The sequence below is a fragment of the Littorina saxatilis genome, linkage group LG17 (assembly GCF_037325665.1).
Source record: "Littorina saxatilis isolate snail1 linkage group LG17, US_GU_Lsax_2.0, whole genome shotgun sequence".
NCBI classification, from domain to species: Eukaryota; Metazoa; Mollusca; class Gastropoda; order Littorinimorpha; family Littorinidae; genus Littorina; species Littorina saxatilis.
This window is the reverse complement of record NC_090261.1, coordinates 35,441,807-35,467,128: the sequence shown is the minus strand read 5'-3', so window position 1 is coordinate 35,467,128 and position 25,322 is coordinate 35,441,807. Positions and strand designations below refer to the sequence as shown.

The following is a 25,322-nucleotide window of genomic DNA, read 5'->3' as shown; positions in this document are numbered from 1 at the left end:
ATTGCTTGGCCAAAATTTCAATCAATTTGATTGAAAAATGAGGGTGTGACAGTGCCGCCTCAACTTTTACAAAAAGCCGGATATGACGTCATCAAAGACATTTATCGAAAAAAAGAACAAAAGTCCGGGGATATCATACCCAGGAACTCTCATGTCAAATTTCATAAAGATCGGTTTAGTAGTTTACTCTCAATCGCTCTAGATACACACACACACGCACACACACACAGACACACATACACCACGACCCTCGTCTCGATTCCCCCTCTATGTTAAAACATTTAGTCAAAACTTGACTAAATGTAAAAAGGGATGAATGAAAGACAAAACTGAGAAAAAGAGAAGCTGAAACAAAGAAAGAACGATGTTGACAGCGACGAAAGAAATTAAAGAGAGGAGACGGAGGAGTAGAAAATAAGAAAATGGAAGAGGAGGAGGAGGAGGAGGAGGATGAAGAGGAGAGACTATTTAAGGAGCTAAGTAGGAAAGCTTTGCATTCATTTAATTGTTATTTCTTAACCTTTCGGCCATGACTGTGTCAAAGACTGTTTTAATAAACAAAATTAACAAAAAGTAACAAAAATTGTACACAATTTTCTAGGGCATGGGAAAAAGAATAAACACTGTGTCTCCACAGCACAGAAATTATAGGTCAGGGTCATTGTTTTGGACTGTTTCTGTTTCTGTTGCTTGAAATATCTTTATCAGAAGAAAAGCCGGCCACAACGCAAAACATAATAATTATATACATTTGAAACAGCAATACAGTATAGTAGTCATTACTTTCTGAGAGAAGTTAATCAGCTGAATTACAGTTACAAACAATGCATTCAAGTGAGTTTTGGTTTATTTTGATTATTTGTTTTATTGTCGCCCGAGTTATTTTCATCCCTTGGCACTCTTGGTTATTTCCAGCAAAGTGTTCCTAAACTGAGTTTAATAGGCGGGGGGCCATTGTGTTTACGTTACATTAAAGCCTCGGGTTGAAAATAGAATGCATTCATGCTGCTCTGGAAAAAAATTGGAAAATAAAACACTCCACAAACATAAGCAAAGAAAACAACTTACAGGTCTACATACAGCGAGTGCAGTGTTTTAGATCAAAAACGCGCACATGCAAAATGACGCGTATTATCTATTCTGTTCCGCAACAATTCTAGCAGAGAAAAAAAATCTTGACACTCAGGACAATTCACCACAATGACCACGCGAATCATCTGTTCTATTCCATAACAATTCTAGCAGAAGAAAATGCTTCGCAAACAAGACAATTCACCACATGGGCGCAAATCATCTGTTCTGTTTCACAGACATACTTTCAGAACAAAATCCTTCACAAACAAGATAATTCACCACAGCAGAATGACAAAAGCCCCCCCCCCCCCAAAAAAAAAAAAAAAAAAAAGAGATCGTAAAAAACCCAGAACACCGTAAAGCGGTAATTATGCAACAGAAGGGAGACTTTCCGCTCTGTATAAATCTGTTGGTGCAAATGCCAGACCCAGAACACAGACACAAGACACAAATTACTGCAACGAAAAAAAGCGTAAAAAAAGAAGAAGGAGACTATCAGTCCTCCACAAAAGAGACAAAACACCAATTACGGATCGCAGGACGGATGCAAAAACATAAATTCCTTGCGGTAAGGGACAAAAATACACTGGTCACAGTAATGGCGGAAAAGAAGGGGAGAGAAATTTGTTACTGACGTCACTGACAGTCAAGAGGCACCTCGCTAATACGATTTAAAGCTGCCTGTTTCCAATGACTGCAAAAGAAGGGGAAATCATCCTAAAAGTTTTCTTCCGGGTCTGTTGCGGCGTATTTTACAAGTTATTTCGAGTTCTGAGGTTTAAGAAATCAATTCAGCAAAACCAAATGTCCAGACTTGAAACGATGTAGCTACTATCTCTCTCTCTCCCTCTCCTGTGTCTTTTTTGTTGGTGGCGTTTATGATTGCAAGAGGTTTTATGTGCCATATCTGCAATTCAGTGGTCAAGAAACACTTCGCGTATTGCCATTTAATGGACAATTTGTGTTTGCATTACCGTTGGTGTGTGAAGGGGCAGAGGGAGGGGGAGGACACTTTGATTTGCAGCAGTCATTTATGATCTCTCTCACTCCCTCTGTCTCTGCTGTCTCTGTCTGTGTGTGTGTGTGTGTGTGTGTGTGTGTGTGTCTGTCTCTCTCTCTCTCTCTCTCTCTCTCTCTCTTTCTCTCTCTCTCTCTCTCTCTCTCTCTCTCTCTCTCTCTCTCTCTCTCTCTCTCTGAGCACGCACACATATACGCATGTTTGTGAATTATCGAATGATTCCTTTTCAGAATAGATCTGTCCGAACTCTTATTTCAGATTTGTGTTTGTTTGTTTGCTTTTTTTTTGGGGGGGGGGGGGTTGCTTGTTTTGTGGTTCTTTTGTTTGCTTTCGGATGGGCATGCCACATTCTTCGGCCCAATTCTTGTTTTCCCTCTCCAGTATTGTCTCCGCATCTTAAACGGCGACACCGTTAACTAAGCTCCTGTTTTCCAACTCTTTTATCCGACATCCATCGTTTTTGTTTTCACATGCTCAAATGTCCAGACCAACTGGCCAGGAGAAGGTCACAAATACATCAAGGTGTCCTTAAGGTCAAGGAAAGAGCTCGCCATGTCACTTTGAGATGTTTTGATAATCTCTTGTTACGGCCGTAGTTATTCTTGCCCCGGTGTCACGATTTCATCTTTCGCCTGTGTACATATTTCCCCTTCGATATATACTCAAGACTGAAATGTTGTTTCCTGGTAAAATTAAGAAGTGAAATTATTTATGGACGAAAAGCATGTCAGTTTCTTGCATGTGAAGAAAATTGGTGGTGAAATGTAATAGATTTCACCCCCCAAATCGATTTATTCGAAAACGTGTACCGAGTGGTTACGTCCCTTGAGTAAGAAGGGAAACATTTTTAGGATGAATCAAATTTCTAAGTTAAATTAAAAAAAATTGGTTAGACAAATTTGGCCCCATGAATGTAAGGTACACAAGGTCGCTCATCAGTACTATCGAAGGGTGTTTTTTTGTTCAGTGTAGAGTTTATACTAGATCAACGAGGCCGAGAATCGAAATATCACCACGGCGAAAGATGAAAACGTCACACCGGCACTTTTGTTTGTTGGGTTCTTTTTTGCATTCAAATTATACCGGGCGTTCTTGAAATGGTCTTGACATATTTGAAGTCGTTCTTCGGGGTTAGAAATGTGTTCTGCTTTTCTTTTCCAATCTCTTCGTTTATTTGTTTTCATCTCACGTGACATGTTTGTGAAGATAAGATGAGTTGTCAGTTTTGAATGGGTAACTTTTAACAACAGCAGTTTTTTGTCTGAAATTTGGGAAATCAGATACAGTAAACTTACAGGGTAATCTTGAACTTTAGCGTGTTAAATTCATAGCTCAGTATCCAGTGACATTCTTGACTTATTTTTGATACAAGTCCATGTAAGCAAGCCAAAGAACATTTGTCGTGAAATTAATTGACGGATTGAGCTCCAAACTTAAGCATAATTAATTAATTTGGTTGTTCAATCGACGAAAATGCACCGAAAATGGCATACGTTGTCAACCATGGGACATCATTTACACGAAAGAGTTGTCTCCCTTTGCCCGCTCATACGGATAATTCCTTCTTTGACCCATGTAAACGAAATGCATTCGTACAGTTCATCGGAGTTCATTCCGTAACTTCAAAGGGATCTAAAATGACTTGTTATGATTACAAGTGCAGGTTCTACAAATTTGGAGACTTAAATGTCTCTGAATTATGAGCTATGAATTTAACACACTAAAGTTCAAGATTACCACTTACAGATTAAAGTCCTTTGACTAATATTTAGTAACAATGGCTTTGCATTTTTCAGGACGAGAGCCCCTCAATACGGCTCAGCGAGTACCCGGGCACCAACATCTTCGTCGTCTGCTTCTCTGTTGTCCGACCGGAAACGCTCTCGCACGTGGAGGACATCTGGCTTCCGGAAATTCGCGCGCATGCACCACAGACGCCGTTCATTCTCGTAGGAACGCAGGCGGACTTGCGAGATTCGGACGAGATCTGCAACATGCTGAAGGAGAAAGGTCAAGAACCTGTGTCACCAACGCAGGGTTCTGCGGCAGCGCGGAGGATAGGAGCCGCCTGCTACATCGAGTGTTCGCCAGGAGTGGAGAAGAAGCTGAGGAAGATCATCAACTCCGCCATCGCTTCGGTGCTGAAAGTTCAAGACGTCCACCACGCGACACAAGCCAGCATGTGCTCCATTTTGTGATTAAGTGTCTTGTCGAGTGTGAGCCGCGCGGCGTTCTGATTTCCTGAGCCTTGTGAAGTAGTCCCAGCTGGACACGGAGGGCTCTGAGTTGTGTGCGCGGTGTGGTCCCACTGACCGGATACTGGGGTGTGACTGAATGGTAAAGCTTTAATGTGATATCGGCACATTTGTCATCTTGACGTGGTAGACTTGTGCACAGCTCATAACATTTTCTTACTGAGACGCTTTGCTCATTTGTGCATTTTGGCTTCCTACACAAAAGTGAGACCACATGATCGAGTCAGATGCACTGTGATATTTTGTATGCGTGAAAGAAACTTACTCCGGGTGCAAAGTGGGGTCGCTTGACTCATTCGTAAGTCGTGTCACTTACTGTAGGTTTCTGTGAGGCTTCAAACACGGATTACGTACATTATATTCTCTTTTGTTAACATACATACCAAAGAACTGCGACATAAGCTGTGACCAAGGACTACTACTAAGTCCTTCGCTGTGACCCATTCAGCTGAACAGTAAACTTTCTGCCCTAAGCCAAATTGAATGTCATCGCAGTTTAGCTGCATTATATGCGCGTGTTACCATAATACTGTTTGTTTGATAGCAAAAATTGAAAGAGCTGAGAATCAGCATGGCTGGGGAAGGTGTGGGCTGTAATTTATTGGAGTAGTATTCTGGGATGAGACATAAATATCGGCCAGTGGTAAGGGTCAGAGATACACGGGTACTTGACGTTGTCATGAATCCAAAGACTGTACCGACATTTTGGAAAAAGCATCGATTATGCACTCTTCTTTTCTTTCTCTGGTCATCATAACTTAAGCTCAGCGAGGAATAACCTCTACAATACATTCATGAATTCGACGGAACGCAGTCTTCATCTGCATATGTTCCTGTAGAAATGTCATTTCTGGTCATTATAACCTGCGCTCAACCGCAAGTCATTCATGAATTCGATGGAACACAGTCTTCATCTGTATATGTATACGTAGAAGCGCCATTTCTGGTCAGCATAATTTGTGCTCAGCAAGGATTTAAACTCCACATGGCATTTGTGTATGCGACAAAACACAGTCTTCGTCTTCATATGCATATAATTATGTATAAATGAGTTGTCATAGTTACAGAGGGGACCACCGAGTCGAAACTGTCTTCATCGTGTTAAAAACCCACCACTTTCCATCAGTGATGACGTCAGACGGAGTCAGTGGTAAACGCGTTCGTAGAGACAACGTGTAACTAGCATAATCTTAAACGAGCTTGTGTCATTAGTGTGAAGGAAGCTCCGTTGTATCTAATGTAATCTGAAATTGCTCCATGTCTTTAGTCAGCATCAGTTGTATAAAGAGCAGTTAACTTATTTGCACAATATGTACTTCAGCTTTGCCAATATCTGTACATAAAATGTGAAGGATCGCTCAGTAACAATGTACAAAGAGAAGTTAACTTATTTGCACAATATGTACTTTAGCTTTGCCAATATCTGTACATAAAATGTGAAGGATCGCTCAGTAACAATGTACAAAGAGCAGTTAAGTTATTTGTGTGTGAACCTTCAGTATGTGTACGTGAAAATGCGAATGATCCCTAAGTAACAACGCACAAAGAGTAGTTAATTTATTCGCATGTGAACCTTCAGCTAGTTTAACGATGTCTGTATACATGAAAATGCGGAGGATCCCTCAGTAACAATGTACAAAGAGTAGTTAATTTATTCGCATATCTTTTACCTTCAGCTTTGCCAATGTTTTTTACCTTCAGCTTTGCCAATGTTTGTACATAAAGAAAGCGGAGGATCGCTCAGTAACAATGGACAATGAATATATACGCACAAGACTGGTTTCCCTCCGACAGAACAGAAGAGAAAGGCAGGAAGCTTTTCGCTCAGTCCCTGCAAATGTTGTGTACTTGTGTGTGAATTTTCATGCAGATATAAAACATTCCTTTCATGAAAGAATCGTAATCTATCTTTAAAACTTAATTCCCTTTGTTTCTTATATTCATTCATTCCTTTTATGATGATTTTGAGCTGTGTAAAGATCCCCCTATCCCTCTGAGATATATCAGAAAGAAGCCGAAAGCAGTTCAATGTAATGATCGGGAGGATACATTTTATACTTTACCTCTTCCTTGCCATATCATGTAAGCCTACTTGTAAAAGATATCACTTTTTGAACATATAGTAGCCATAAAGAAGAGTTTTTTTGGCTGCAGGTCAACGCTTGAGTTTACCCTCATTATTTTCTACAGTGGTCAGCTGGAACTTTCTGGCTTGTATTTATTTAGATGTCATCTTTTCTTCTTCTTTTTTTTTTTTTAATCGGAATGACACACCTGTGACTGAATATATTCTCCTTGGTGCTACTCCCAAATATAAATCCCTACAGGCTAGACAGAGAGAGGGAGAGAGGGAGAGAGAGAGAGAGAGAGAGAGAGAGAGAGAGAGAGAGAGAGAGAGAGAGAGAGAGAGAGAGAGAGAGAGAGACACACACACACACACACACACACACACACACACACACACACACACACACACACACACACACACACACACACACATTATACGCGCAGACTACTATTACATTTTCAAACCTTGTAACCTCTTGAAATGTGATGCTGATAACCGAGTTTTGAGTTTTGAGCCTAGAATTATGCTTGTAGCTATGCTGCTATTCTTTAATTATTTGTCAGCCTTCACCCCTGAAGATTGTGTTACCTCGTATGTGTGGGGGGAAAACGCGATATGCGTTGACATAATTATGTGCACGCATGCTGCAATAATTTATGTATTTGTGAGCTCCCACAAAAATCAAACAGACAAGCCTTTGTTTTGTTATTCGTATTAAACGTATTTTCTAGTTTTAGACATCGTGTGTGTAATTTCAACCCGACAGGTCTTTCCGTATGTTTGCATACTTTTTTCCATTGCGATTTACATGGCAATTAACAAATATGTGAACGCCTCTATATATAGATCATAGAGAGCATAGTGTTTTGTTTATATTTATTTATGAGGTCTTTATTCAGGCCGCGTTAGCTGAACGGACAATCAGAGGCCGTGGTATCTGTTATGTGGGTTTTTCCCCTGCAAGGTAAGACAGTGTATGTATTATCCAAAGACGGAGCACAGCTTCCTATGTGGCGGGTGATTGAACACACATGTTCTCTTTACGTTGACAAAGACATCTTCTCTGGACCCGCGAGTGTTGAGCGCAAGTTTGCTCAACAAACAACATCACAGTGTCTGTAACTGTTTGTTCGTGTAAACCTTTTTTCTACTTCGCAGCGACGAAGTTCGAAATTCATTTATAATCATCACGCTTCAATCAGCATTTGGCTGTGCATTACTGGCTGCCATGACCTTTTATTTTGGGAAATTAGGGGTAGGAACTTCCACAGGAACGGTATGGCTATGACACCAAATATGCGTTTGTTTCGCTCAGCTATGAAATGAATAAATAAAACTTTGATCTCCATATTGAAGATAGAAATAAAAATATTAAAATAGCATTTATACAAAAAGGGTGTGGGAGGTTACTAGGAGGGCACACGAAATATTTCAAAGAAGATAACAAGAAATCGATTTTCCGTGATTGCCTCGACAGTTCCAAATTAGCACTTTCATGGTTGTTTATAAATCGGAGGTCGGTAATAAAATGCACAATCGACATTTTCCCAAGAAGCTGTATGCTTTTCAGGGAAGTTGTCAAAGAATATGTCAGGCAGCTCTAGAATTCAAAGGATAAGTTGAGGAGGAAGAAGTTGGAGCCGGAAAAGGAAACAGAGAGAGAGAGAGAGAGAGAGAGAGAGAGAGAGAGAGAGAGAGAGAGAGAGTTGAACTGAAACTTCTGGAAATAAATTACCAATCGTATTTTATTCAGTGAAAAAGTTTCAGATTCCGATTTTAAACATATTTTCCAGAAATGTATTGAATTTCACAGCTTCTCATGCAATAGTAATTCTATGGCCTGTCACAGTTTGTGCATTGATGGTTTTCACGGGCACATAAGCAAGTTATGGATATACCCTCGGTGTCAATCCGTCATCCTTCCTGTCCACCCCCTTCCTTCCTCTTCTCTCACTCTACACACACACATCAATCAATCAATATGAGGCTTATATCGCGCGTATTCCGTGGGTACAGTTCTAAGCGCAGGGATTTTTTTTAATTTTTTTTTAATTTTTATTTTATGCAATTTATATCGCGCACATATTCAAGGCGCAGGGATTTATTTATGCCGTGTGAGATGGATTTTTTTTACACAATACATCACGCATTCACATCGGCCAGCAGATCGCAGCCATTTCGGCGCATATCCTACTTTTCACGGCCTATTATTCCAAGTCACACGGGTATTTTGGTGGACATTTTTATCTATGCCTATACAATTTTGCCAGGAAAGACCCTTTTGTCAATCGTGGGATCTTTAACGTGCACACCCCAATGTAGTGTACACGAAGGGACCTCGGTTTTTCGTCTCATCCGAAAGACTAGCACTTGAACCCACCACCTAGGTTAGGAAAAGGGGGAGAAAATTGCTAACGCCCTGACCCAGGGTCGAACTCGCAACCTCTCGCTTTCGAGCGCAAGTGCGTTACCACTCGGCCACCCAGTCCTCATATACACATCCCTTCTTGCAAAAGAGATGAGACTGAAATCATATTTCTCACAGCGAACGACAAGAAGAAGAAGAAAATCACATGCCAACCTCCACCCACCAGATCGCAAAACAGAGAGAGAGAGAGAATTGAATTGAATTGAACTTATTTAACAAGGATTAAGATTTAAGGCTACGCCTTTTCTTACAATCTGTCCTTGGGACGCACAGACACACAAGGATAAAATTGAAAAATTAAAAATTAAAAAGTTTACCAACAAAAGGAGGTCAGAAAACTTCAGCACGTGATGATAAAGATGACGATGATGATGATGATGATGATGATGATGATAATGATGATGATGATGATGATAATGATGATGATGATGATGATGCATGAAGAGCATACATAATTATGTGGTTATTCATAAAATAAAATGCATAATATGCTCTCAGAGAGAGAGAGAGAGAGAGAGAGAGGGGGACGAATAAACAGATCTAGAATCAGAGAGATAGAGAGAAAAGGGTGGGGGGTGGGGGGGGGGGGGGTGGGCAGACTAAAAGGAAACGCACAGGGAGACAGACAGAGAGGATCGAAGAAGAGAAAGATTCTAACAAAGATGAACAAATAGAACAAACAAATCAATCAAATAAACTTGAATAACCGCGCAAATCTCTTATAAATAAATGTCATATCAAGTAAGCTATTTACTCATTTGCCATCTTGGTATATCCACTTTATGTGTGGTATATGTTTCACAGCGATGAAAATTTCTTCATGTTTTTACATTTAGTCAAGTTTTGACTAAATGTTTTAACATAGAGGGGGGAATCGAGACGAGGGTCATGGTGTATGTGTGTGTCTGTCTGTGTGTGTGTGTGTAGAGCGATTCAGACTAAACTACTGGACCGATCTTTATGAAATTTGACATGAGAGTTCCTGGGAATGATATCCCCGGACCTGTTTTTCTTTTTTTCGATAAATGTCTTTGATGACGTCATATCCGGCTTTTTGTAAAAGTTGAGGCGGCACTGTCACACCCTCATTTTTCAATCAAATTGATTGAAATTTTGGCCAAGCAATCTTCGACGAAGGCCGGGGTTTGGTATTGCATTTCAGCTTGGTGGCTTAAAAATTAATTAATGACTTTGGTCATTAAAAATCTGAAAATTGTAATTAAAATTATTTTTTATAAAACGATCCAAATTTACGTTCATCTTATTCTTCATCATTTTCTGATTCCAAAAACATTTACATATGTTATATTCGGATTAAAAACAAGGTCTGAAAATTAAACATATAAAAATTATTATCAAAATCAAATTTCCGAAATCGATTTAAAAACACTTTCATCTTATTCCTTGTCGGTTCCTGATTCCAAAAACATATAGATATGATATGTTTGGATTAAAAACACGCTCAGAAAGTTAAAACGAAGAGAGGTACAGAAAAGCGTGCTATCCTTCTCAGCGCAACTACTACCCCGCTCTTCTTGTCAATTTCACTGCCTTTGTCACGAGCGGTGGACTGACGATGCTACGAGTATACGGTCTTGCTGAAAAATGGCATTGCGTTCAGTTTCATTCTGTGAGTTCGACAGCTTGACTAAATGTTGTATTTTCGCCTTACGCGACTTGTTATATTTCATATGGCCTACGTGGCCTTTAACCAAAGAGAATGCGCTTGAAACATTTACATTTACTGTTCCCAATAACATGTCACAAAGTAATCATAATAATTTAAACTTGTCACGGTATTCACCTTGTACATAACACATTTCATGCGTTCATTAGCTATATAAGAGAGATGCAGTTATCTGAGACAAACCAGACTGCAACCATATCTGTGCACGTGCAATATCGATAAATCATCAGTCATGTGCACGCGCAGCTTTGACGCAGGTTTTTGTGACAAACGATATTGGCTTTTGTTAGTATGACGCAGGTAGGTATTGTAACTTAACACCAGAAATGCACACTAAAATGAACAATGCGCCGTCTTAATGTGACAGCTGATACGACAGTGCTAAACAAAGTGACAGACGCCGTTAATTAAAAGTCGTAGAACAAAAACGCAGCAAAGCTTAACACAACGTGTTTTATGTAATGTGTGACAACGTGTATAATCGCTCAGTTCATACAGCCTTTCACGTTCCACTCAGCACACGGCGAGTTGTATTCAAACTTCATTCAAAACAGGACGAGTTCGATTTTTATACGAACGCTGAATAAAACGCGCGCTTAATGCGCAATGCTGAATGCCGGATGTGGTGCTCAGCGGACCGCAGATCAGTAGTCGCATGCAACTGTTTCATGCGACGGTTGTATGTAGCCAGTTGCGTTAGCTGTGTCGGGTATCTTCAGCTTGATTTGGAGAATCAACAAATTTCAGGTCGTCTTGAGTTTCTGAGTGAAACGCACATTTACACTCATCTCACAAAAGTGATTTCCGTTTCTTCTCGTTCGCCTTTTCAAAAGGCTTTTGTTTCGAGAAAGGAGAGGAGTAACATCTCCCTTCGCACCCACCCACCCCCATCCCAAAACAAACACACAAACAAACAAACATATCTCCTTACCTTAATTTGTCCAACATATCTGAAGCACATGGTGACGTGACGTATTCTGTAATACTTCGGACTCGCTCGCAGCATTATTGGAGGTCACTCGTAAAGCAGCTAAATGGCTGTCCCGGGGGTCTCGTTCCACGACATGCTGCCGGTCATGTACTTAAACTGATGCGGTAAATTCGTTTTGCGCTGCATGCATCCATTTGTTTCAATTATTGTCCCCTGTATTTTGACCGGGACTCTGTGGAAGCCTACACATGTGCATGATGACTCCTGAATGGATGTACAACACGTGTGGTCTTCAGGCGAGACAAATGCAAACTCTGTGATCGTTATACAGACAATACCATCGTTATTTGGGGAAATACTTGGCTGCAAACGCTCAAAAGTGCACGTCAAGTACCTCATTAAACTTGTCACTGTTTCTGTTTATATTCACAAACACTTTTGCTGTTCAGCACCACTAAGGGTAGCCCAGCTTTAAAATGAGTTTGATCGTGTTCTTCAGGCTAGCATGGAGTGCCCCCGGATACTGACTTGTCCATTTTTTGCTGAAACTTTTACCTCTCTAGTTTTACACATACGTTGGTTTACTATCCATCGCCAGTGTAATGTGTAAGATCACTCTTTTCATGACCGCCAACAGTCTGTTGAATCTTTTCTCTGGACATACTAAGTCATTCTCTATTTGATATATCCGTACTTTCTTTGAAACAACTCACTTTAGATGAAGTTGCCGCTTAATTGTCCCTTCACAAAAATACTTTGACAGATGCTACTTCAACTCAATAGGTTAGAACATACATGTGGGCGGGGATGTAGCTCAGTCGGTAGCGCGCTGGATTTGTATCCAGTTGGCCGCTGTCAGCGTGAGTTCGTCCGTTCCCACGTTCGGCGAGAGATTTATTTCTCAGAGTCAACTTTGTGTGCAGACTCTCCTCGGTGTCCGAACACCCCCGTGTGTACACGCAAGCACAAGACCAAGTGCGCACGAAAAAGATCCTGTAATCCATGTCAGAGTTCGGTGGGTTATAGAAACACAAAAATACCCAGCATGCTTCCTCCGAAAACGGCGTATGGCTGCCTAAATGGCGGGGTAAAAAACGGTCATACACGTAAAATTCCACTCGTGCAAAAAAAACCACGAGTGTACGTGGGAGTTTCAGCCCACGAACGCAGAAGAAGAAGAAGAACATACATGTGATGTTTCTCTGCTTTCCTTTTTTCACGAGACTTGAAAAAGCTCACAGACACGCTTGTTAGTAAAATTCTCATGTCTTTTAAATATCCGACATATGGGTTTGTTTCCGCATGATTTGTTCTTCGATAAGATTGTACACTTTCTAAACAGTAGATGGGTTCAGGTGAAATGTTTTAACACATCTCTCGGTGATAAGTGATACAATATTCTGCAAATGTTCTCCAGAATGTGGCTATTCCTTTTCACACAAAATGTGCAAACTCCAGAAGACAAATTATGCCAACCTTCTCTCCCTCAACAAACAAAAGAGTGACATGAAAATAACATTGAATACGGCTGTGGTGCAAGCGTGCTGGTTAGTGCCTAGAAATTGAATTCAATATCGTGGACTTACTTGCTGTAAGAAAAAGTATTGATGTTGGAGAATCAGGGGTTTTTTTCAGTTGATGTAGTTCAACTTAATTGTGTACGGGGGTTGATCTGACATGCCATTGCTCTAATTATGGTGTACACATCAACGTAATAAATCGATCTGAAAGTTAGCAGTTGGAAATATAATGTGTGTATTGAAAACAAAGCTCGTAGATTTGACAGAACATGCCATAAAAAAGCAAACAATAAACAGCAAAATGCGTTTTAAATAAAAAGAATGGTTTCGCTTTGCACACAACGGTACTTGTCTATGTCTGGCACTTGGGACACATTTCCTCCAATGCCTTTGAGAAAATGTGTACATGGTCTCTCTGAAGTGAAATAAGCTAAGTGCGTACCCTTGTTCTCGACTAAAAACGTGAGAAACTCTATCCGGAAAGATATTTGATAGGCTACGGCAAACGCATATATGACATTGGCTTGGGTGTGGTGAAGGTTGGGGTGGTGTTGGATGTCTGCGGCGGTTTTCTAATGCTTGCTACATCTACATAGCATGCATAACGTTGAAGATGCAGTCAGGCCCTGATGGCCACAACCTCTACCAACACACGCACACACACACACACACACGCACACAAAATCCCTGTGCCATGTCATTGTGGACTCCATGTCGTTTGACATTACGTTGCTAATGCGTCCATTCTTTTTTCTTTCGTTGTAAAAAAAAAACAAATCTACTTTAAAACTTTAAAACAAAATGTATTTACTTACTGTCTTTTAGGAATGTAATACCTAGTCGCGCTACCCAGACTTATGATAAAACTGACTGTTTCTTCTCTGTATGCCAAAACCATAATGTTGCCATAGCTCTATCCCCTTTCCTCCCGTGTCTTTTTTCCCCCCCACCCCACCCCTACTCCTTCCCCCACCCAAATGCCTTCTTCCTCTTTCCGAGTCGGTACCACTACTGCCAGTAATTCATGTTTTCCTACCAATCAGCAAGTGCCTTAACACATGTTTCAGCTTAAACGGAAAAACATAGTGTACATGTTTAAAATGAAGTGACGCTTATTTCGAAATGGAGTTAATAGTCGAACTCGTCCCCCCGCGGGTTAGGGGGAAGAATTTACCCGATGCTCCCCAGCATGTCGTAAGAGGCGACTAACGGATTCTGTTTCTCCTTTTACCCTTGTTAAGTGTTTCTTGTATAGAATATAGTCAATGTTTGTAAAGATTTTAGTCAAGCAGTATGTAAGAAATGTTAAGTCCTTTGTACTGGAAACTTGCATTCTCCCAGTAAGGTAATATATTGTACTACGTTGCAAGCCCCTGGAGCAATTTTTGACTCACATGCGAAGCAAAAGTGAGTCTATGTACTCACCCGAGTCGTCCGTCCGTCCGTCCGTCCGTCCGTCCGGCCGGCCGGCCGGCCGGCCGGCCGTCCGGAAAACTTTAACGTTGAATATTTCTTGGACACTATTCAGTCTATCAGTACCAAATTTGGCAAGATGGTGTATGATGACAAGGCCCCAAAAAACATACATAGCATCTTGACCTTGCTTCAAGGTCAAGGTCGCAGGGGCCATAAATGTTGTCTAAAAAACAGCTATTTTTCACATTTTTCCCATTTTCTCTGAAGTTTTTGAGATTGAATACCTCACCTATATATGATATATAGGGCAAAGTAAGCCCCATCTTTTGATACCAGTTTGGTTTACCTTGCTTCAAGGTCAAGGTCACAGGAGCTCTTCAAAGTTGGATTGTATACATATTTTGAAGTGACCTTGACCCTGCACTATGGAAGATAACTGTTTCAAACTTAAAAATTATGTGGGGCACATGTTATGCTTTCATCATGAGACACATTTGGTCACATATGATCAAGGTCAAGGTCACTTTGACCCTTATGAAATGTGACCAAAATAAGGTAGTGAACCACTAAAAGTGACCATATCTCATGGTAGAAAGAGCCAATAAGCACCATTGTACTTCCTATGTCTTGAATTAACAGCTTTGTGTTGCATGACCTTGGATGACCTTGAACTTGGGTCAAGGTCACATGTATTTTGGAAGGAAAAATGTGTAAAGCAGAAGGTCAAGCATGTGAGTCGTATGGGCTTTGCCCTTCTTGTTTTTATTAGTGCTTTTGTGAACAAGAAACAATTAACAAGTGGCTCTATCCCATCTTCCCCCCCCCCCCCCCCCCCTTTCCCCGTCGCGATATAACCTTCGTGGTTGAAAACGACGTTTAACACCTAATAAAGAAAAAGAAAGTCGAACTCGAATCTGCCGGTGAGTATTTTCCCATGCTGATCGATGCGTTGCTTTCATGTTGTCTGTGAGATAAATTGTGTCATTTTAGAAGTAGGGAACAGTGAATAGGTGGAGTCTGGCCTAGCGTCTTTGCCGTTTTAATGTAAGGATTGTGTATGCAGACAATACCGTCGCACTGACGCGTTGTTAATGGTTTTTGTGCCGGAACATCAGTGTCCGTCTGATTAGCTTAGATCGATTTATTTCTGTGAAGAACACCAATATTGTCTTTCAAGAAATGAATAGCCATGTGCTTTTCCTGTTGTGCACAAAATGTTACACGGATATAGTAGAAAAAGAGAATAAACGGTGTCCTATAATGTGTTGTATGTTTTGGGCGCTTGCTTCCAGTGCAATGGTTGTTAGTCAATATTATTGAATACATCTGTGTTGGTTAAAGATGCTAAGAATACCAGCAAGATATTATTGTGTTTAGATTTTTCGAAAGCTTCAGACAAACTGACTTGGAAAAACTGCGAGCTCTTAAATGTGTTTAGCTTTGTTGATAGCTCCGAAGCCTTGTGTGTTTTGTGACCATGTTCAATGAACAATAAGAACAATAAATGATGGAACGACTGAGCTGGGTGCTTAAGAACTAATGACAAGACGGCATTATTGGCCGTTGCATCGATCCAAATAAAGCTGGACTTTTGGACTGAAAATGTACTTGTCTGTGTGCCCGGTGTGTGTGTGTGTGTGTGCGTGTGCAGTGTGTCTGCGTGCGTGTGAAAGAGACAGAGTTTTCTAGGTTCAAGTCTGACTTCATCCCTACCAGGAAACCTCACCAACTCGAACGCTGATGTACAATACAGTCTCTGGCTACAGCAAACCACGGGCCGCATCGGCAAAGCCATGATGACTTGTTGGCACTGAGGAATAGCAGTTCTACAGGAAGCTCCAGCGACAGAAAGGAGGAACTCCACGGAGAAATACAGAAAGGTCACTCTAACTGCGGGCCAACCCACCCAGACATAATGGTCAACCCCCCCCCCCCCCCTCACCCCCCGTATACAACTTCCGACCACGAGGCTATAGAAAGATAGCGTGTGGAGCTGCTGTGATGTGTGGGTGAAAGGTGAGGGGTATGGGGGATGGGAAGTGGAAGGAGTCGACGTGCGAGTGTGTGTGTGTGTGTGTGTGCCCGTGTGTACGTGTGTGTGTGCGTGCGTGTGTGTGTGTCTAGGCAGATATATATGTTGAGAGTTAAAAACACTTATCACTATCCCTCCCTGTTCATTCTTCTTCTTTACGATTCTGTTCCCAATACTTTAATATTTTCACAATAACGTACGTTTTAGGTTCCAAACACACCCCGAGACCCCCCTCCCTCTCTGTGCTTGCAATACAAAATAAACAGCTTATGAAAAACAAGAACTCTTTTCCCCCATTTGGTCGTGACAGGATAAAACTAATCCTCAAAAATACTTCACGCACCCACAGCACCTCACTCATTCACGTATTGTGTATGCCGCGGGTTAGGGGGAAGAATTTACCCGATGCTCCCCAGCATGTCGTAAGAGGCGACTAACGGATTCTGTTTCTCTTTTTACCCTTGTTAAGTGTTTCTTGTATAGAATATAGTCCTTTGTACTGGAAACTTGCATTCTCCCAGTAAGGTAATACATTGTACTACGTTGCAAGCCCCTGGAGCAAATTTTTTATTAGTGCTTTTGTGAACAAGAAACAATTGAAAAGTGGCTCTATCCCATCTCCCCCCTTTCCCCGTCGCGATATAACCTTCGTGGTTGAAAACGACGTTAAACACCAAATAAAGATGCCGCACCACCCAGTGTCCTCACGACTGAAACAGCTAGCAAACTGTTGAGCACGTACTACACCGTCAGCGGTCGATGCTAGGCCCGGGAATAGCTTTCCTCGTATGTGTGGTTGTCCGGACAGAAAGGTCGACCGACCATTGTGGTAGTCAAACGTGGTTGTCTGGACTGAGAGGTCAACCATTGTGGTAACCGTCAAACGTGGTTAGCTACCAGATATTGAAGAGCGTCTGAGTGGCAGCTGAAGGGAGAGCGCTTGTGACTGACGTCCCTTGGTTACTCTCTCTCTCTCTCTCTCTCTCTCTCTCTCTCCGTTCTGACATCGCTTTCTTTGGTTGTATTGACCGTTTTTCCTTGAAGACTTCCTTTACCGACCTGTCTTTGTCTGTGTCTCCCCAGTATCCTTCTCAGTGTCTTTGATTAGGCATTATATTTTCTTCAAGGAAGAAGTTCATAAAGAGATCCGATGACTGACAGTCGCTTTAAACTCAGAATGACTTCGTCTGGACGGGGAACAACTTTACAACACTTCGTCTGGGTCAACTTTGTTCCTTCGATCATCGCATCCTGTCATAAACTTGGCATAGAGTCAGTTATTTCTATGGCTTTCAATGATTATTTCTTTCAGATTAAAAAGCTTTACAAAAACAAAAATATAACACACATGTAACCGTCTCGCACTCATGCAGACAAGGCGGTGTGATGATAGTCCGACTTCGCTTTTTATTCACCATAAGGCATAAAGAATCACATGGAAAAAACCCTGAAACACATGTAAATAAAATAATGTAAACGTGGTGTTCCAGTACAATAAAGTTCTAAGATTGTAAATCAATAAATAATTAAATAGTTTACCTCATTTGATTCACATTAACATTAAAACAAATTACGGCTCTCACAAGTATACATATACATCAAATATTTCATTTAGTTCAGCAACATTGCTTCACTGAGAAATCATAGAAAACGGCATATACGTAAATATTATATGTATACAATGCAACCAATTTACAACATCAACATGTGAATCTGACATGCTGAGAATATGAACTCCATTCTTAAATAAAGAATGTCACACCGCAATAATAAATATCGCATACCTCAAAAATACTGTAGTTGTAGTTATGAGGGTTTCTCACTCCTCAGTCTGGCCAGGGTATAACCTACAAGCATTACATCAATTATTACTATGTGCACATCATATATGTAGACAATGAAATTAAATATCAAACTCAGGTATTACACAAGACAACTCTTTGTTTCCAATAATAAAAATACATCATGTGCCTTCTTTCAGTAGCAATTGAGACTGACATTTCCCTAGACACATTATTCAAATAGAAAGTAACTTATGAACAACATGAATGCCATCAAAAATAAGGAAGCTGGCTCCAAACTAGTTTATGTTTACATTCCTTCTTTTCAACTAAATTCCAAAGCATTCAAACTGAACTAACTAAACTGGCATACCGTTATAATAAAACAATTTCATTCAGCAGTCCTGTCATTCAATTCATTTAAGTCAATCTATTTACTAAAATAAAGCATTCATACTAGCATGATCTCACTTACCAAAACAGCAAAAGGAGTCTTGTACAGACAGGTTCAGGTGGTAACAATGCAATGACACTGACAGGTGTCAGCATACCAAAAAATGCAGTGAGCTTAGTTCACTCAAAAAAAGTAGTCTTCCAAGCCAACATTGGCAACTAAACTGCCAATGAGAGTACAGTTTGCATTAGCCAATAAAAACTTGCCATACAAACAATAGGCACTTCAATGAAGCATATTTTAACAAATAATAAGCAGGCAACTGATTCCTGCACAGGCATATGAAAAGATTATTCTTTTAAAGGACACAAACAAATGAAGTTATAAGTCAAAATATACTGCCTGCCACACACACACACACACACACACACACACACACACACACACACACACACACACACACACACACACACACACAAAACAAGAAAGGTAAGTCTATGGAACATTGAATTATACACAAAACGAAACTTTCACGTCACATGATAGGACCTCTATTGATCTTCAACGGCGTTGGGAGGACAAGATACACCGCAACAGACAAATAACAATGAAGGAGGATCACTAACAGGGGCGGACGAGGGGGGGGGGGTGTTTCTGGGGTTTCCGGAACCCACCCCCCCCCCCCCAGCCACACCAAAAAAAAAATTATGTGTTTTTTGGGGTTGAGTTTCAATTTTTGGGGTATTAATCAGTGACAAAATCTGCTGCCTGAAACTGGTAATGATCATCTTCAGAATGCACCAGATTGCACCATTTTGCATCCTTTTTTTCAAAATTTTCCGGGGGGGCACGCCCCCGGACCCCCCTAGCAAACTTGGCGCTTCGCACCGTCGGCTCGGCGCTTCGCGCCTTCACACCCATATCTTCACAATATACTTTTGGAACCCCCCCCCCCCCCCATAAAATGAACTGATCCGCCCCTGACTAAGGACGTTACTGCATCGAAGATGGCAAGAGTCGAAAAGCTGATCAGACTAAAAACTGCAGCGCACGATGCTCGTGCCGAGACAATGCGGGCTGAAGCTTTCACAGTGTGTTAATTGAATTGCCAGAACAATATGTCAACGACTGTCGGTGGCTCAAAAATGTCATTCGGGCTGCTATAGTCATTACCGGTTCATTGTCACTTTTGTCATGGCGTGTCACGATTCACTTTGCAGTTCTGCCAGTTTTTCCAAGCTAGGTATACATAATAGATGCTTAAATGCACAGTCTTTTCTTGTGTCAACGATTCGGCTCACCATTTCAGAACTGACCAGCTGGCTCTTACATAGGACAACTTCATCTCTCAACTTGGACACATTCCAAAATTCAACACTTACGCTGCTTTCTGTGCTTAATGGAAATTGATCTCAATTCATTCTGCATTTTGGCACTGGTGTCCTTTAAAGAAACTTTTTTTTATTAAAAAAATCCCACTCTGCACAGAGAGCACACCGGCTGTTGATTTGTGTTATGATTATGTCCAGTTGGAGGGATGTTTGTAAATGTAAAGCCTGAACAGATCTTTGGTGGCTGACATGGGAAGGAATGTAAGCCTACCGTTAAGCTATTTTCAACTTTCTGTACTCTCTCTCTCTCTCTACTTTCTCTCTCTTACCCTCTCTCTTTTACTATATCTCTCTCTCTCTCTCTCTCTCTCTCTCTCTCTCTCTCTCTCTCTCTCTCTCTCTCTCTCTCTCTCTCTCTGGGAGCACGCATGTTGTGAAATAGGGAGTCACAGGTACACTTACAAAGAAAATTCGAGCATGCTCTCAGACAGGCTATTAAGATATTTCCACCACCAGTTTTGTAACTCCAGGAAAAAAACCGAAGAATGTGCAGCTCTCAATACATTGCGCAACAGGTAACAGGTAACCTTCAGCGTCTTATTTTCTTTCGTTTACAATATACATAAAAACCTGGTGCGGTGCAAGAACCCGTGATGGAACGAGAATGTGCAAAAGAGGGCTCTGTGATAATTTACAGAAAAAATGAAAAGAAAATAGAGGGCACAAAGACACCCACAAACCTACGAAATTATGAAAAGCAGCTTTGGTCCAAATTAATGTAAACTTGTTTAAACTCATTTGTGAGGTTCGGCGAAGGCAAAGTTTTGAAACGCCCCAAGAACCCAACCTTAATTGATTTAAAACAGTTTTATTCGGCTAATTACAAATAATAATGCCGCATACAATCAATGAAATAAATGGAGCACAACAAGCAAAGCTTATCAACGTGCTCTTAAAAACATTATACTATTTGAGTTGGCGGACAAGTATAACGTATGTCAAAAGGATAGGGGGATTTGTAAAAGGGAACAAGTAGGAATTGTTAACCTTAACTCTTGACAAGTCACAAAGGTTTTTATGATATGTTTGGATTGAAAACACGCTCAGAAAGTTAAAACGAAGAGAGGTACAGAAAAGCGTGCTAACCTTCTCAGCGCAACTACTACCCCGCTCTTCTTGTCAATTTCACTGCCTTTGCCATGAGCGGTGGACTGACGATGCTACGAGTATACGGTCTTGCTGCGTTGCATTGCGTTCAGTTTCATTCTGTGAGTTCGACAGCTACTTGACTAAATGTTGTATTTTCGCCTTACGCGACTTGTTATTATCTTCGGTGACGTGAGACTGGTTCCGCGTGTCTATATAGTTTGCGCGCTTACTTGTCTTCGTTATTTGATCTTGTCACTATAGCGTTCTGGCTTATTAATACATGTATATTCCAGACCAAATACCACTGACAGGCTACACACACACACACATATACTGTGGTCTTAGGCTAGAACAGTTGAGAAAGTGGAGCATCAGCACAAGTATCAGTGGTATTATACCGGTGGATTCCGGAATAAATATTTCTGGAGCTCTCAGAAAGAGCACGAAACAGCTGAGCGAGACAGGAAGCAAATGTTTTGCACGTGCTGTGCGCATCGTTCTGGTATTTTACCCCACTTTTTAACCTATTACCTAGTGATCGACAAGAAGAAGAAGAAGAACCTATTACCTTGCTTCTCTTTTTACAACTATTTCTCTTTATCGTTACTGACTGAGCACAAATGCAGGTTTGTGCTCCATTGTGCACATTAAGCGCTCTTTCTTTCTTCGTTGAGACAGAATTAAAGAGTGAGAGAGAGAGAGAGAGAGAGAGAGAGAGAGAGAGAGAGAGAGAGAGAGAGAGAGAGAGATTAGGAAAAAATGTCCGGTTTTATATGTGAACGGAAACAATTCGTCAGCCGGTCAAATCTGCCGGTTTTAATTGCATTTGATAGGCGGTTTTTTTTTCGTATTCCAACACAAGCAGAAGAAACATTCTTTTATAAGCTTGCGATTCCAGCGATTGCTTGGTGCCAACACCATAGTTTGGCTGCTTGCTGTGACCAAGTGACGGGCAGAGAGAGAGAGAGAGAGAGAGAGAGAGAGACTGAGTTGGGGGGGGGGGGGGGGGCAGGGAGAGAGTGGCAAGGGGGGTGGGGGGGGGGGGCAGAGGCGGAGGGAGAAATGGAGAAGGGAGGGATTGAGAGACAGAGATAGAGTGAACTTTGAACTTTATTTATTTATCGAGGGTAACAGAATAAGCAATGTATACATGCTATTTTTCATCCCGCCCTCGCCCATTGAGGGTAACTCGATTAATAACAAGAAGAAATAGAAGTTTAAGTTAATTACAATACAATTTATAGATAATTAACATGTCAAAAAATTAAAAAGACATTTCAAAATGCATTATGAAAATCAAACAATGATGAATATCATCACAGAATTATTTACTTGTTTCCAAGAGAAACAGCATGTGGAGTTCCTTGAAGGAAGTTTCACTGAATTGCATTTTAATTAAATCAGGATTGGAGTTCTACAATAAGGCGCCAGAATAACAAAGACTTGATTTGTAAAGGTCAATTCTAGGGGTTGGGGTAATTAATTTGTTTAGTTTTCTTGAATTATTCAGTTTGAAATTTGAGGCAATGAATGTAGGTGCATTCTCTGGCATTATTCTATGCACCATTGCACCTTTGTTATAGGTAAATCTTAATTTGATAGGAAGAATCTTTAATTTTTTATAATCAGACGTAGAGAGAGATGCATTGTTTAAAAGAATTAATTTAACAGCTCAAGTGTTTCAAAGTGTTTGCACTTGCAGAGTCCCACACTGTGGACGCTTAATCAATAGTTGATAGAACATAATTATGCCTGAACATATGTGCGTAGGTCCAGAAAGTGTTTAATTTTTGATAACTGATATATTTTTTTAGAAGTATTTTTACAAAGTGTATCTAAATGTTTTGACCAAGACAGATTATTATCAATGGTTATTCCCAAGACTTTATGGTTATCAACTTCAGTTACATCTTGATTTTATATTTGTAGTTTAGGAAATTTTGATGATAGATTTTGTCGTTTTTGTCTAGTGGTTAGAAGCATGCATTTAGTTTTATTTGGGTTCAGTGACATATGGTTTAGTTCTGACCATTCCAGCAATCGATCAATGTTTTCTTGGAGGACTCTTGCTAGCTGACACTTAGATCTTTGTGACTAGAATGAATTGTGGTATCATCTGCAAATAGTTCACACATACATTTAACAAATAATGGTAGGTCATTAAGGTCCCAGTACTGGCTAGATTTTCTTCAAAAATCGTTTTTTTTCGTTGTTGAATGTAAGTGTCATGTCTGCATGCATAAAACATTGAAATTTATTGTGTAGTTTATTTTTTGGGTCTAGGGCACCTCATTCCAGAGATATTTAGGTTCAAAGTAGGTGGAAAGGGCTGGAAATTGCCAAAATTCCTGCGTAAAACACGTGTTTGAGCTTAATTTTACATTTTTGTTTCATGTAGGAAATACGAAGCTACTCCCTCCCAGCAAAGCAAATAATGAACACTCAATTACCTCCCTTCCATTGCAAATGGCTCCCTTCGTGTGTACCGCGTGTTGAGTGTCGTATTTTAGAAAGTTTGAAAGTTTCTGCTTGTGTTTGTGGCCACGATGTCTTGTGATCCAAAGAGACGTGGGAAGAGGGCTCGAAAAAGGACTTTTCATGGAAATAAGTGGACTAAAAAGCCTAAATTGGACTCAGAAGCAACAGAGAATGTGGTGTATGATTCGTGTTCTGACTGGAGATGAACTTGATACCGAATCGAACGTTGTTTTGGATCAAGAGCGAACAGACCAACCCCCCAGTGCCACGCCCACTCAAAGTGAGGTAAAACTGAAAAACTTGTATGATTCTGTGAAAAAGAGCAATAAATGCAGTGATCAGTTTGAGTGTAACAGCAGTGACAGTGATGACAGTCAAGATGAAGAGGATGCTGAGAGGGAGGGATTCCCATACTTGGCAGGGGGTCACTGAGGCTCAACAAAGACTAGGGGTATGTAGATATATCTGTCAAACCATGTTTTGTGGGGTCCGAAAGTTGTCCGAAATCCAGTGTTTTCGTCATTTTTTTCATCATATTTTCTTCAATTTTTAAGATACAGACTTGGGATTTGGCATGCACTGTCTTTGTGATCACTTCTTAGTTTTGTTCTCTGGGTTTGTCTGTATGTCAGTTCACAGTTGAGTAATATTTTTTTATATAGCCATTTTTTACCCCCAAAATTCTGCGTTTTAGGTAATCTGTAGCGGAGAAAATACTGACCTCTAAAGCTTTATCTTAGAACAAAACCAAAATAAAATACTGATGTACATGATATAAAAAACCATTTCTTTGTTCCTATTGTTGGAATCTGAGAAATCTTGTAACAGTATCTCGAAATTTGTCCGTTCCATATTTGGCATTTTGCTCATAAATTATTTTTTATAACAGTTGTGTGCCATTTATGATACTCTCCTTATTTTTTATCAATAATATTGTCATTTATCTACTTTGTGTCAAAAGGGCATAACAATAGAGCAACTAGAAGCTTCACAACAAAAATAAACAAAAATACACCCTCCGCCAGCCAGTACTGGCGCCTTAATATAGATAGAAAATAGTAAAGGACCAAGAATAGAACCTTGTGGAACTCCAAACCTTACTGTTTGTTTACAAGAGTATGATTGATTCAGATAAGTACTTTGCTGTCTGTCTGACAGGAAAGATTTTAAAATGTTAACAGAATCAGTTGCCAATCCATTAATCTCAAGCTTTTTGATAAGGTTGGTTGGTTGGTTTTTGGGGTTTAATGTCTCTTCAGCAGATGCTAGCTGCTATTCGAGACCGTTTTGATAAGGAGTTTATGGTCAATTCGGTAAAAAGCTTTAGCAAAGTCAACAAACAGAGCAGCACAGAACTGGTTATTATTAATGTTGTTTAGCCATTGGTCAACTAAGCTGATCAGCGCTGTTTGACATGACTGATGAGTGTTTTTGCCTAAAACCTGATTGTTTATCATGTATTAATTTGTGGTTCTCAAAGTGCAAAAGAAGTGCTTATTGATATGTTTTTCAAGAGGCTTTGAAAGGATTGATAGAATTGATATTGGTCTGTAATTTGAAGGATTTGTAGTATCTTCCGATTTAAAAAGAGGAATCACTTTAGCCTGTTTGAATTTACTAGAAAAACAGCATTGGTCGATACATATGTTTGCGCCTTGGGTCGCCTGTTGGTGAGACATGTGCGCGTTACAAATATTCGTGTTATTATTATTATAATATGAGTGTGCATGAGTTGTTAATGCGAAAGAATGTGTATGAGT

General features: G+C 40.4%; 1 protein-coding gene across 2 annotated transcripts in view; it reads left to right on the top strand.

Annotated features, from left to right (window-relative positions):
* Nucleotides 1-9,266, top strand: part of LOC138953544 (cell division control protein 42 homolog) — a 63,189-nt gene extending 53,923 nt beyond the window's left edge. For both annotated transcript variants that reach the window (XM_070325385.1, XM_070325386.1), the window contains exon 4: nucleotides 3,889-9,266. In XM_070325385.1, the coding sequence (XP_070181486.1) occupies nucleotides 3,889-4,290 (402 nt within the window). In that variant the 3' untranslated portion in view covers nucleotides 4,291-9,266. The remainder of the gene's footprint in view (nucleotides 1-3,888) is intronic.
* The last annotated feature ends 16,056 nt before the right edge of the window (nucleotides 9,267-25,322 follow it).